Raw genomic sequence first — 13,272 nt, forward strand, 5'->3', positions numbered from 1 at the left:
GATAGATGCTTTTGTTGTAAACAAGAGAATGGATCAACACTACATGCAATTTGGACATGCTCCAAAGTAAAACCTTTCTGGGAAGATCTAAACCTAATATTAAAAAAAAATCACAAAAACATAATATACCAAAAGATCCCAAAAAAATTCTGTTAAATAATATGAGACAAAAAATTAGGACTAAAATTAGACAGAGCCCAAATAAGATTTATTATGATAGCGCGGGCAGTAGCAAAAAAATGTATTATGACAACCTGAAAAATAGAAACAAACCTTAAAATGCCACAGTGGTTTACAGAAATAAACAAGTGTATTCCATTAGAAAAAAATTGCATACAATCTGAAAGACAAGTGTACATTATTTGAACAAATTTGGGAACCGTACATAAAATATGTTGGAGAATGCTGACCACAAACCCCCATCTCTTAAAACAACATAATTCTAAGCACAATAAGATTTAAATATGTGAAAGTGGATAATACAACATTTTTTCTTTTTTGCTTTTTGTTATTTCTTTGTTTTTTGTGTTTTATTATTTATTGATTTTTGAAGGGGGTGGGGAAGGAGAGAGGGATGAAAGGGGGGAAGGGGGGAAAGAGGAAACATCACTGTGTATATATTGATAATGATCATTTGTGGATGTTGTTTTTGATATGACTCAGTGCATCATTATTAATAATTAATAACTTTAGTATTCCATTTATAGATAAATTGTGCCATATTTTTCTCACTCAATATTATCCCATATTAACAGATTATCCAAATCAAACATTCTATTAATAAACCTCAATTGTTCTGCTTTATAATAATTTTGAAAATTCAGAAATTGTAAAACTCACAATTCATATTTCCAAGTTAATTTTTGTTGGGATACTCCAACCATTTAACCTTTCCACAAAAATGTTCTAATTATAGAATTCAAATCTTTAAAACATTTCTGAGGAACTTTACAAGGAATTGATTGCAAAAGATATGGATTTGTATGAAAAATATTCATCTTAATACAATTATCTCTACCTATTAATGTTTTAGGTAAATCTTTCCATCTATTTAGATCATCTTTAATTTTATGAAATAAAGGTAAATAATTTAACTTATATAAATGATCGAAACCATTATCAATTCTAATGACTAAATATTTGATTTGATCTGACCATTTAAATTGAACAATTTCCTTACATTGAGTGTAATTACCATCAATCAATGGGATAGTATCACTTTTATTGCAATTAATTTTATAACCTGATATTACTCCATATTGTTTCATTCTCTTGTACAATGGATCTTAATGAAATTTGTGGTTCTATAAAATAAATCAAAACATCATCAGCAAATAAATCAATCTTAAATTCTTCAGAATTATCTCTAATACCCTAAATATTACCCTCCTGTCTTATCAATTGTGCTTAAGGTCCAATAACTAATACAAACAGTGTTGGGGACAAAGGCGATCCTTGTCTAGTAGATCCGTTAATAGAAATTATGATGATATTTGGCCATTCGTCACCACTTTGGCAGAACAGTTTTTATATAAAGATTTAATCCAACTAATAAACATTGGTCCAAACCTAAATTTTTCAACACTTTAAATAAGAAACTCCATTCTAACCTATCAAATGCCATTTCCCCATCAAATGATCAGACCATCAGTAAGTTCTTCTGAGAAGTAGGAATCAAACTAATTAATTTTGCAATATTGTCTGAAGAATAATGATTTTTCATAAATCCTGACTGATCCAAATGAATTAAACTTGGTAAGTACTTTGCCAATCTATTTGATAAAAACTTAACTACAATTTTATAATCAACATTTAACAAAGAAATAGGCCTATCTGATTCAGTTTTTAATGGGTCTCTATCTTTCTTGAGAATGACTGTTATAATTGAATTAGGAAAAGAATCTGGTAAAGAATGAACCTTCCCTGCTTGTTTCAACACATCCATTAAAAAAGGCAATAATAAATCCTGAATTTTTCAATAAAATTCCAACGTAAATCCATCTTCACCATGAGACAGACCATTCGGCATTGACTTAAGTGCATCTATAATTTCTCTAAATGTAAAAGGGAAATCTAACTCATCACAACCTCGAGTATTAAAAAAATGTAGCTGATGTTCAGGTAAAAGATATCACACGCATGCACGGAGATCTGTGCATGTGTGGTCAATCTTGTAGTTCCAACAGATGAAGCTGCCTTTTTCTGTTGCCAGTGCCATCTTCCTCAGTTCCACGGGGAGGTGGCGCTGGAGTAACCTGAAACTTTGCTGGGAATTGCCAAGTCAATCTCGGAGGGAGAGGAAGCGAGTCCCCAAGATCCACTTCTAAGGTAGGCCCCAATTCCTCAGTACTTGTCATTTCTTTCAGATTCGTTTTCTTCATTGTCTGTGTCCTCATTTTGTTTTTCATAGTTGCAATTATAATATGTTTTAAAAAGTTTTAATACTGTTGTTTTATTTTAAAAAAATATCTGCAGTCATGTTGTGACAGAGTATGATTTTGGGAGATAAATTGGGAAAGGTTTCCACATCCTTTCCAAGAGATTTTGAGAGTGCCCAAGAGACTTCACTAATGGATTGTTGTTTACAAAAAGCAACAGATGAAAGAACACGTTGGAGCTGTCTTCTGTCTGGAGTGGAGCTTGCTGTTCTCAGAGAGTCATGTGATTTTGCAAGCAGAAAGAGTCAAACAGGTTTCTCTCTGAGAGAGAGAGAGAGAGAGAGAGACACACACACACACACACACACACACACACACACACACACACACACACACACACACACACACACAGACAGATCAGTTCTACAGTATTACAGGCAGCAACAGCAGTTGTGACTGGAACAGGACAAGCTGACAAGCTTGTAGAAAACCCCATTTGGAAGACAGGTTGTGAGTGCTTAGTTCAGTCTGGTTGGTCAAAGCCCTCATGCAAGAGGAGAGGACAGGCAGTCTAATGTTTCACATGGAATGTGAAAAACAAGAAGGAACTCTGTGGTGACCTGAAAGAAATAGGTTCTCATCCGGAGAACCCTGAGGGGGAAAGTTTCTTCAGCAAGACACTGAAATGGCTGGGTGTCTAGTGCTTTTATTAGGGAATGATTTGGCAGAGGATAAAGTTGGGTCAGTTTTGAGATTAACAAATTGGCCTATAAAGGATGACATTGAAGAGGATTGTGAGATATATCTTGCATGTGATGGAACAAGGTTTTTGTCTATGAAAATGTTGAGAGCTGAAGAAGATCCAGTTGATAGAGACTTGCTCAGTGGTTCTGAAATAGGTTTGAAAGAGCAGGGTCATTGTGAGAGTGAGGATTTCTCTTTGTCAAGGGAAGAGTTAATTCAACAACAGAAAACCAGATACAGATCATGTTGACTTAAAGGACAAAGCAGTAAGTGAACAGGAGATTAAAGAAATGGCTTGTGGATATTACTTGAGGGGTGATTTGTTGATGAGGAAATGGAGACCTCTTGATATTCCTGCTAATGAAGAGTTGGGGGGGGGGGGTGATTCATCAGGTAGTTGTTCCTAGAAATTACCAAATGAAATTTTAAATCTAGCCCATAGTACACCTTTGGGTGGTGATCTTGGTGTAAAGAAAACCATGAATAAGATTTTGAAACAATTTTTCTGCCCTGGTTTGAGCTGTAAATTGCTGCCAGACATCTCACTTCTGACTGGTTGTGGGGAAACCTATCCAGGGTCATCCAGTAGCTCCATTGTACCCTATTCCTGTTGTTGGGGAACCTTTCACTAGGGTTATTGTAGATCGTGTAGGTCGCCCACTGAAAACTAAGTCTGGGAATCAGTACTTATTAACAATTATGTGTACAGCGTCAAGATTTCCAGAAGCTATACCATTAAGAAATATTAAAGCTAAAACAGTGGTAAAGGTTCTGGAAAGATTTTTCACAGTTTTTGGATTATCTAAAGAGATCCAGAGTGTTCAAGGATCTAATTTTATGTCTGGGTTGTTTCAACAATTAATTTGAGTTGGGAATAAAACAGATCACTTCATCTGTGTACCATCCTGAAACTCAGGGAGCTTTGGAAAAATTTAATTCTACTTTTAAAAATATGATGAGGATTTATTGTTTGGAGAATGGGAAAGATTGGGATGAAGGGATTCATTTATTGTAACTTGCAGGAGTCATTAGGGTTCAGCCCTTTTGAAATTGTGTTTGGACATCAGGTTAGAGGACCTTTGATCTTATTAAAAGAACAGTGGGTTAATGAGGATGTGCAGTTGAACTTGCTGGATTATGTTTCTAAATGTAAAGATAGATTACAAAAAGTGTGGACTTTGGCTCAAGAGAATTTAGAAATAGCTCAGGGTAAAATGAAGCGTTTATTTATCAGGAAAGCTCAAGTGAGGAATTTTAAGACAGGAAGTAAAGTATTAATTTTGTTCCCAACACATGACAATCCTTTGAGAGCTAAATTTTCTGGACCGTATGTAGTTAAATCAAAACTGAATGATGTTAACTATGTTGTTAACACTCCAAACTCGGTTTGTCACATAAATATGTAGAAACCATGTTATGCAGATAAGGGTAGTGGAGAACAGTCTGTATCAGAGGTGTTAGTTGTTGACAGGGTTGAGGAAGTAATGGATCATGAGATTATGGAAACAGAATCTTGTGAGGGTAACCTTAATGAAACCATGGTTCCTATGCGCCTGTCTAACTCAGCAATTCTGGAAAATTTGGAGGAAAAGTTCGGCCATCTTAAATCACAAGAACAGATGCAGTTGAAAGAATTAATTTTGAACTATACAAATTTGTTTCCAGATGTTCCAAAAAGACATCAGTGATTTACCATGATGTAGATGTTGGAGAAGCAAGTGCCATAAAACAGCCCCCATAAAGAATAAACATTCAAGAGTAAAATCATGGATCAGGAGGTGGAATTTATGTTGAAAAATGATATTGTTGGACCTTCGAACTGAGATTGGAGTTCTTCTCGTATTCTGGTACTGAAACCAGATGGAACTGGTACAGATTACAGGAAAAGTGCAGAGAATAAAACAAAGGACTATACATCACCTTTGTTGACCTCACCAAAGCCTTCGACACCGTGAGCAGGAAAGGGCTTTGGCAAATACTAGAGCACCTCGGATGCCCCCAAAGTTCCTCAACATGGTTATCCAACTGCACGAAAACCAACAAGGTCGGGTCAGATACAGCAATGAGCTCTCTGAACCCTTCTCCATTAACAATGGCGTGAAGCAAGGCTGTGTTCTCGCACCAACCCTCTTTTCAATCTTCTTCAGCATGATGCTGAACCAAGCCATGAAAGACCTCAACAATGAAGACGCTGTTTACATCCGGTACCGCACAGATGGCAGTCTCTTCAGTCTGAGGCGCCTGCAAGCTCACACCAAGACACAAAAGCAACTTGTCCGTGAACTACTCTTTGCAGACGATGCCACTTTAGTTGCCCATTCAGAGCCAGCTCTTCAGCGCTTGACATCCTGTTTGCGGAAACTGCCAAAATGTTTGGCCTGGAAGTCAGCCTGAAGAAAACTGAGGTCCTCCATCAGCCAGCTCCCCACCCATGACTACCAGCCCCCCCACATCTCCATCGGGCACACAAAACTAAAAACGATCAACCAGTTTACCTATCTCGGCTGCATTATTTCATCAGATGCAAGGATCGACAACGAGATAGACAACAGACTCGCCAAGGCAAATAGTGCCTTTGGAAGACTACACAAAAGAGTCTGGAAAAACAACCAACTGAAAAACCTCACAAAGATAAGCGTATACAGAGCCGTTGTCATACCCACACTCCTGTTCGGCTCCGAATCATGGGTCCTCTACCGGCATCACCTACGGCTCCTAGAACGCTTCCACCAGCGTTGTCTCCGCTCCATCCTCAACATCCATTGGAGCGCTTTCATCCCTAATGTCGAAGTACTCGAGATGGCAGAGGTCGACAGCATCGAGTCCACGCTGCTGAAGATCCAGCTGCGCTGGATGGGTCACGTCTCCAGAATGGAGGACCATCGCCTTCCCAAGATCGTGTTATATGGCGAGCTCTCCACTGGCCACCGTGACAGAGGTGCACCAAAGAAAAGGTACAGGACTGCCTAAAGAAATCTCTTGGTGCCTGCCACATTGACCACCGCCAGTGGGCTGATATCGCCTCAAACCGTGCATCTTGGTGCCTCACAGTTTGGCGGGCAGCTACCTCCTTTGAAGACCGCAGAGCCCACCTCACTGACAAAAGGCAAAGGAGGAAAAACCCAACACCCAACCCCAACCAACCAATTTTCCCCTGCAACCACTGCAACCGTGTCTGCCTGTCCCACATCGGACTTGTCAGCCACAAACAAGCCTGCAGCTGATGTGGACTTTTACCCCTCTATAAATCTTCGTCCGTGAAGCCAAGCCAAATAATTCAATAACTAAAACAGATGCTTATCCTAATCCGAGAATAGATGACTGTATTGATAAAATTGGCAAAGCTAAATTTCTTACTAAATTTTATTTGTTGAAGGGTTACTGGTGTGTGCCTCTAACTGGGAGAGGAAAGAAGATTTTGTCTTTTGTAACTCCATCTGGTTTTTATGAGTATAATGTGTTACTTTGTGTTAAAAAAAATGCACCTGCAACATTTCAAAGGATGATTAATTCGGTAATCCAAGGGTTAACACATAGAGGTGTTTATATTGATAACTTGATCACAAAAATTGACACATGGGAAGAAAATCTAAGGGAATTGGACAAATTGTTTGCAAGATTATCCAAAGCAAACTTAACTGTTAATTTAGCAAAGAGTCAATTTGCAAATGCCACGGTAACATACTTGGGTTATGTAGTTGGCCATGGCAAAGTTGCACCTATTCAAGCTAAGGTGAATGCAATTTCTGAGTTTCCTATTCCCAATGACAAGAAAGCAGTGAGAAGGTTTTTAGGAATGATAGGATATTCTAGGAAATTTTGCAGAAATTTTGCTGAGGTTTCTCTTCCTTTAACCAATCTTTTGAAGAAACGGGAGAAATTTGTGTGGACTAAACTTTGTTAGACAGCTTTGGAAAATTTAAAGGAGATGCTATGCCATTGCCCTGTGTTAAAATCTCCTGATTTTGACAGACCATTTTCTGTAGCAGTGGATGCCAGTGAGGGAGCAGGAGGTGCAGTTTTATTACAAAAACATAATGAAATTCACCATCCAGTTGCCTACATTTCAAAAAAACTCAATGTTCATCAAAGGAACTATTCTACTATTGAGAAAGAACTGTTGTCTGTAGTATTTGCTCTGCAGAATTTTGATGTATATCTCGGTACCTCTCAGGAACCAATTGTGATATTTACTGACCACAATCCTCTGGTTTTTAGAATAAAACGAAGAATAAAAACAGAAGATTGTTAAACTGTAGTTTGATATTACAGAATATAATCTGCAAATTAATCATATCAGAGGTACAAATAATGTGATAGCAGATTGTCAAGATATTAAAATTGAGGGAGGAGTCACGTGATGGAGTAGTGGCCAGTCAGGGAATTCCAGCCCTCTCCCGAAAAGTTTAAAAAAAACACACAAAGCACAAAGGTACAAGATTAAAATTTATAATAAAGTAAAAATAAAGGTGAGAAGAAAATGGCAGCGAAGAGAGAAAAGTCGAAAACAACGGGAAGAAAAGAGGAAGAAAGAATGTCGGAAGAAGAAGGTGAAGGCCTTACCTGTCCGAAGAGGCCCGCCGCGGAGAGAGAAGTTCGCTCCCGCAGGTCAGTGGAAGTCCCGGGCTCGGGACTACAAAAATGGCTCACAGAGCCGAGTAAAAGTGCGCAACCGCGCATGAAAAAAAAACACACTGACGGGAGGGGGGAACAGCTGCGGAGTCGATCTCCACAGCTGAGAGAGACACCTGCAGCACAGCAGCAGGTGCAGAACACAGACAATAACGACAACAAGAAAGAAGAGGGTAAAAAGAAAACAAGGAAACAACAGATGGTCAATCCAGAGGAAGAAGAAGAAGAACAGAAAGAAATAGAAGAAGAAGAGAAAAGCAAGACAATGGATGTATCTTTTTTAAAGAATATATGGAATCAGTGAAAGAATGGCAATTACAAGAATTTAATGAGATAAAAAGAATTAAGAATGCAGAAGAAAAAATGAATAAAATGGAAGTGGCCATATCAGAGATAGGAAAAAGAGTGGAAAATATGGAAAAACGAGAAATAATTGTAGATATGGAAGTAGAGGAATTAAAAGAGAAATTAGAAGAATCTAATAAAAAAGTTAGAGGCACATGAGCTGTTAGCTCAGAAGATAGATAATGGAAAACTATAATAGAAGAAATAATATAAAGATAGTGGGCCTTAAGGAAGATGAAGAAGGCAAGAATATGAGAGAATTTATAAAAGATTGGATCCACAGGGTCCTAGGAAGACCAGAATTACAGGAAGAAATGGAAATAGAGAGGGCACATAGAACACTAGCCCCAAAACCACAACCGCAGCAAAAACCAAGATCCATTTTAGAAAATTCTTAAGATATACAACAAGAGAAAATATATTGGAGAAAGCAATGAAGAAAGTAAGAGAAGACAAAAAGCCACTGGAATATAAAGGTCAAAAAATTTTTTTCTATCCAGACATAAGTTTTGAACTCCTGAAGAAGAGGAAAGAGTTCAATACACAAAAATGATCTTATGGAAAATAGGATATAAATTTATGTTAAAGTACTCAGCGGTACTTAAAATAATTATTCCAGGGCAACAAAACAGACTATTCTCGGATCCAGAGGAAGCACGAAAATTTGCAGAACAACTACAAAACAGGCAGAGAGATGAAGACATGTAATGAGAGTAAAAATGACCACGAACTATATGTATGTGTGTATATATATAGTGTGTATACATGAATGTATCCGTATTTAGAGGAAAATATATAGAGTATAGACAAGAATTAATAAGGGAAGGAAAGGGAATAGAGGGAATAAGAGGGAATTGAAAGAGTGACCTTTGTTACATATGAAAACTGAAATTTTTTCTGGGGGTCTGGGTGGGGAGGAGGTACGGTCACTACAAAATCAGCTGACGTTTGCGAGTGAATTCGCAAATCCAAATGGAGAGGGGAGATGTGGTTGTCCGACAAGGGATAAAGGGCAACTCAGGAGGGGGAGGGGAGAATGGGGTTAAATAAGTTTTAAATAGGAGAATAAGGAAAATGTTTGATGTTTTAGAAATGTTGTCTTATAAAGTGTTCAAAACAAGAAAGCAGAAATGGATAAGAAGGAAAGGTGATGATGGAGAAACGGAAAGGGAAGATAAACAAAGTATGAAATGGCTACGCTGAACTATATGATTTTAAATATTGACGGAATACATAACCAAATCAAAAGGAAGAAACTGCTAAATTTACTGAAAAAAGAAAAAATTGATATAGCATTTGTGCAAGAAACACATTTAACTGAATTGGAGCACAAGAAATTAAAGAGAGATTGGGTAGGACACGTAACAGCAGCGTCGTATAATTCAAAAGCAAGAGTAGCTATATTAATTAGTAAAAATGTGCCAACTAAAATAGAAGAGGAAATAATAGATCCAGCAGGGAGATATGTAATGATAAAATGTCAGATATATTTGGAGTTTTGGAATCTACTCAATGTATATTCACCTAATGAAGAAGATCAAAAGTTTATGCAAAATATTTTTTTGAAGGTAGCAGATACACAAGGGAACATATTAATAGGAGGGGATTTCAACCTGAATTTGGATTCAAATACGGACAAAACTGGGAAAAAATTAACAGAAAGAACAAAGTAACCAAATTTATAATTAAATCGATGGAAGAAATGCAACTTTTGGATATATGGAGGAAACAACACCCAAAGGAAAAGGAATATTCATATTACTCGGCTAGACATAAAACATACTCAAGAATAGACCTATTTCTGTTATCAGCTCGTATGCAAGATATTTTTTTTTATTATATAAATTTTTTTATTTTTCACACCATAAATCACAATAGCCATGATATACACTTTTTCTTTTCCACACATTTATAGTGATTTTTTCTCCCCCCCCCCACTCCTCCCAAGCCACCCCCCCACCCCCCCCCTCTCATCCATTTTAGGTATACAATCTAGGTTGCATTAATTCAGTCAGACAATGTTGTCATTCAACAAAAATACACCAGAAATTCTACTGAGTCCATTCTTTTCTTTTCTTCTCCTTCCATCAACTTAGGTAATGTTTGTTCCCGGTAGGTTTTCGCTATTGTATTTAATGTAAGGCTCCCATACTTGTTCGAATATTTCAATATTATTTCTTAAACTATATGTTATTTTTTCTAATGGAATACATTTATTCATTTCTATATACCATTGTTGTATTTTCAAATTATCTTCCAATTTCCAGGTTGACATAATACATTTTTTTGCTACGGCTAGGGCTATCTTGACAAATCTTTTTTGTGCATCTTCCAAGTCAATTCCAAATTCTTTATTTTTTATGTTACTTAGGAGAAAGATCTCTGGATTCTTTGGTATATTGTTTTCTGTTATTTTATTTAATATCTGATTGAGATCATCCCAAAATTTTTCTACTCTCTCACATGTCCAGATTGCATGAATTGTTGTTCCCCTTTCTTTTTTACATCGAAAACATCTATCAGATACTGTTGGGTCCCATTTATTTAACTTTTGCGGTGTAATGTATAGTCTGTGTAACCAATTATATTGTATCATACGCAGCCTCGTATTTATTGTATTTCTCATCGTTCCAGAACATAATTTCTCCCATGTTTCCTTTTTTATCTTTATATTTAAATCTTGTTCCCATTTTTGTTTAGTTTTACCATTTGTTTCCTCATTCTCCTTTTCTTACAGTTTGATATACATATTTGTTATAAATCTTTTGATTAACATTGTATCTGTAATCACATATTCAAGGTTACTTCCCTCTGGTAAACTCAAATTGCTTCCTAATTTATCTTTCAAGTAGGATCTCAGTTGGTAATATGCCAGCGCTGTATCTCCAGTTATATTGTACTTATCTCTCATTTGTTCAAAGGATAAGAATCTGCTTCCTGAAAAACAATTTTCTATTCTTTTAATCCCTTTTTTTTCCCATTTTCTAAAGGAAAGGTTGTCTATTGTAAAAGGGAGTAGCTTATTTTGCGTCAATATTAGTTTTGGTATTTGATAATTTATTTTATTTCTTTCTACATGAATCTTCTTCCATATATTGAGGAGATGGTGTAATACTGGAGAAGTTCTATGTTGTACCAATTTTTCGTCCCATTTATATAATATGTGTTCAGGTATCTTTTCCCCTATTTTATCTAATTCTAGTCTCGTCCAGTCTGGTTTTTCCCTTGTTTGATAAAAATCTGATAGGTACCTTAATTGTGCGGCTCTATAATAATTTTTGAAGTTTGGCAATTGTAAGCCTCCTTGTTTATACCATTCTGTTAATTTATCTAGTGCTATCCTCGGTTTCCCCCCTCTCCATAAAAATCTCCTTATTATTTTCTTTAACTCTTTGAAGAATTTTTCTGTCAGTTGTATTGGCAATGCCTGAAATAAGTATAGTATCCTTGGAAAAATGTTCATTTTAATACAGTTTATCCTTCCTATCAGTGTTAGTGGTAGCTCTTTCCAATGCTCTAAATCGTCCTGTAATTTTTTCATTAGTGGATTGTAATTGAGTTTATATAATTGGCCTAGATTTTTGTTTATTTGCACACCTAGGTATCTTATTGCCTGCATTTGCCATCTGAATGGGGATTCCTCCTTAAATTTTGAGAAATCCGCGTTATTCATAGGCATTGCTTCACTTTTATTTACGTTTATCTTGTATCCCGACACTTCTCCATATTCCTTCAATTTCTTATATAGTTCTTTTATTGATAGTTCTGGTTCTGTTAAGTACACTATCACATCATCCGCAAATAGACTGATTTTATATTCCCTGTCTTTTATTTTTATTCCTTTTATATTATTATCTATTCTTATCGATTCTGCTAGTGGTTCTATAGCTAGCGCAAACAATAATGGTGATAGTGGGCATCCCTGCCGCGTTGACCTGCTTAAGTTAAATTGCTTTGATACATGTCCATTTACTGTCACGTTCGCTAACGGTCCCTCATATAATGCTTTAATCCAATTAATATACTTCTCCGGTAAACTGAATTTTTGCAATACTTTGAACAAGTAATTCCATTCTACTCTGTCGAAGGCCTTCTCTGCGTCTAAAGCAACTGCTACTGCCGGTGCTTTATTTCCTTCTACTGCATGAATTAAGTTAATAAATTTACAAATATTGTCTGTTGTGCGTCTTTTTTTGATAAATCCAGTTTGGTCTAAATTTACCATTTTCGGTACCTGTTCTGCTAATCTGTTTGCTAATAGTTTAGGTATTATCTTATAATCTGTGTTTAGCAGCGATATTGGTCTATATGACGCTGGTGAGAGTGGATCTTTCCCTTGTTTTAGTATCACTGTAATTATTGCTGTTTTACATGAATCTGGTAAGTTTTGTGTCTCATCAATCTGGTTGATTACATCCAGGAGGGGCGGTATTATTAGATCTTTAAATGTTTTGTAGAATTCTATTGGGAGTCCATCCTCTCCTGGTGTCTTATTATTTGGTAATTTTTTTATTATCTCTTGTATTTCTACTGTTCCAAATGGTTCTGTTAATTTATTTTGTTCCTCTATTTGTAGTTTTGGTAGTTCAATTTTAGTCAAAAATTCATCCATTTTCCCTTCTTTCCCTTCGTTTTCAGTTCGGTATAATTGTTCATAGAATTCTCTGAAGTTTTCCTTAATTTCTTTTGGATTATATGTAATTTGTTTGTCTTTTTTCCTTGTTGCCAATACCATTTTCTTAGTTTGCTCTGTCTTAAGCTGCCATGCTAAGATTTTGTGTGTTTTTTCACCTAGTTCATAATATTTCTGTTTTGTCTTCATTATATTCTTCTCCACCTTATATGTTTGTAATGTTTCATATTTTATTTTTTTATCCGCCAATTCTCTTCTTTTGGTTGTATCTTCCTTTATTGCTAATTTTTTTTCTATATTTATTATTTCCCTTTCCAACTGCTCTGTTTCCTGATTATAGTCCTTCTTCATCTTGGTTGCATAACTTATTATTTGTCCTCTAATGAATGCTTTCATTGCGTCCCATAGTATAAACTTATCTTCCACTGATTCCGTATTTACTTCAAAGTACATTTTTAATTGTTTTTCAATAAATTCTCTAAAATCCTGTCTTTTAAGTAGCATGGGGTTTAATCTCCATCTATACATTCTTGGAGGGAT

General features: G+C 36.1%; 1 protein-coding gene across 14 annotated transcripts in view; it reads right to left on the reverse strand.

Moving 5' to 3' along the window:
• Positions 1 to 13,272, reverse strand: part of LOC138765441 (uncharacterized) — an 84,409-nt gene that overhangs the window by 13,297 nt on the left and 57,840 nt on the right. For 4 of the 14 annotated variants that reach the window (XM_069942552.1, XM_069942545.1, XM_069942538.1 and 1 more), the window contains one exon: positions 1,150 to 1,304. The exons of the other annotated variants lie outside the window; for them this stretch is intronic. In XM_069942552.1, the coding sequence (XP_069798653.1) occupies positions 1,237 to 1,304 (68 nt within the window). In that variant the 3' untranslated portion in view covers positions 1,150 to 1,236. Of the gene's footprint in view, positions 1 to 1,149; positions 1,305 to 13,272 lie in introns of those variants that run through there. 14 annotated transcript variants of the gene reach the window in all.

The sequence above is a fragment of the Narcine bancroftii genome, chromosome 1 (genome assembly GCF_036971445.1).
Source record: "Narcine bancroftii isolate sNarBan1 chromosome 1, sNarBan1.hap1, whole genome shotgun sequence".
NCBI lineage: Eukaryota > Metazoa > Chordata > Chondrichthyes > Torpediniformes > Narcinidae > Narcine > Narcine bancroftii.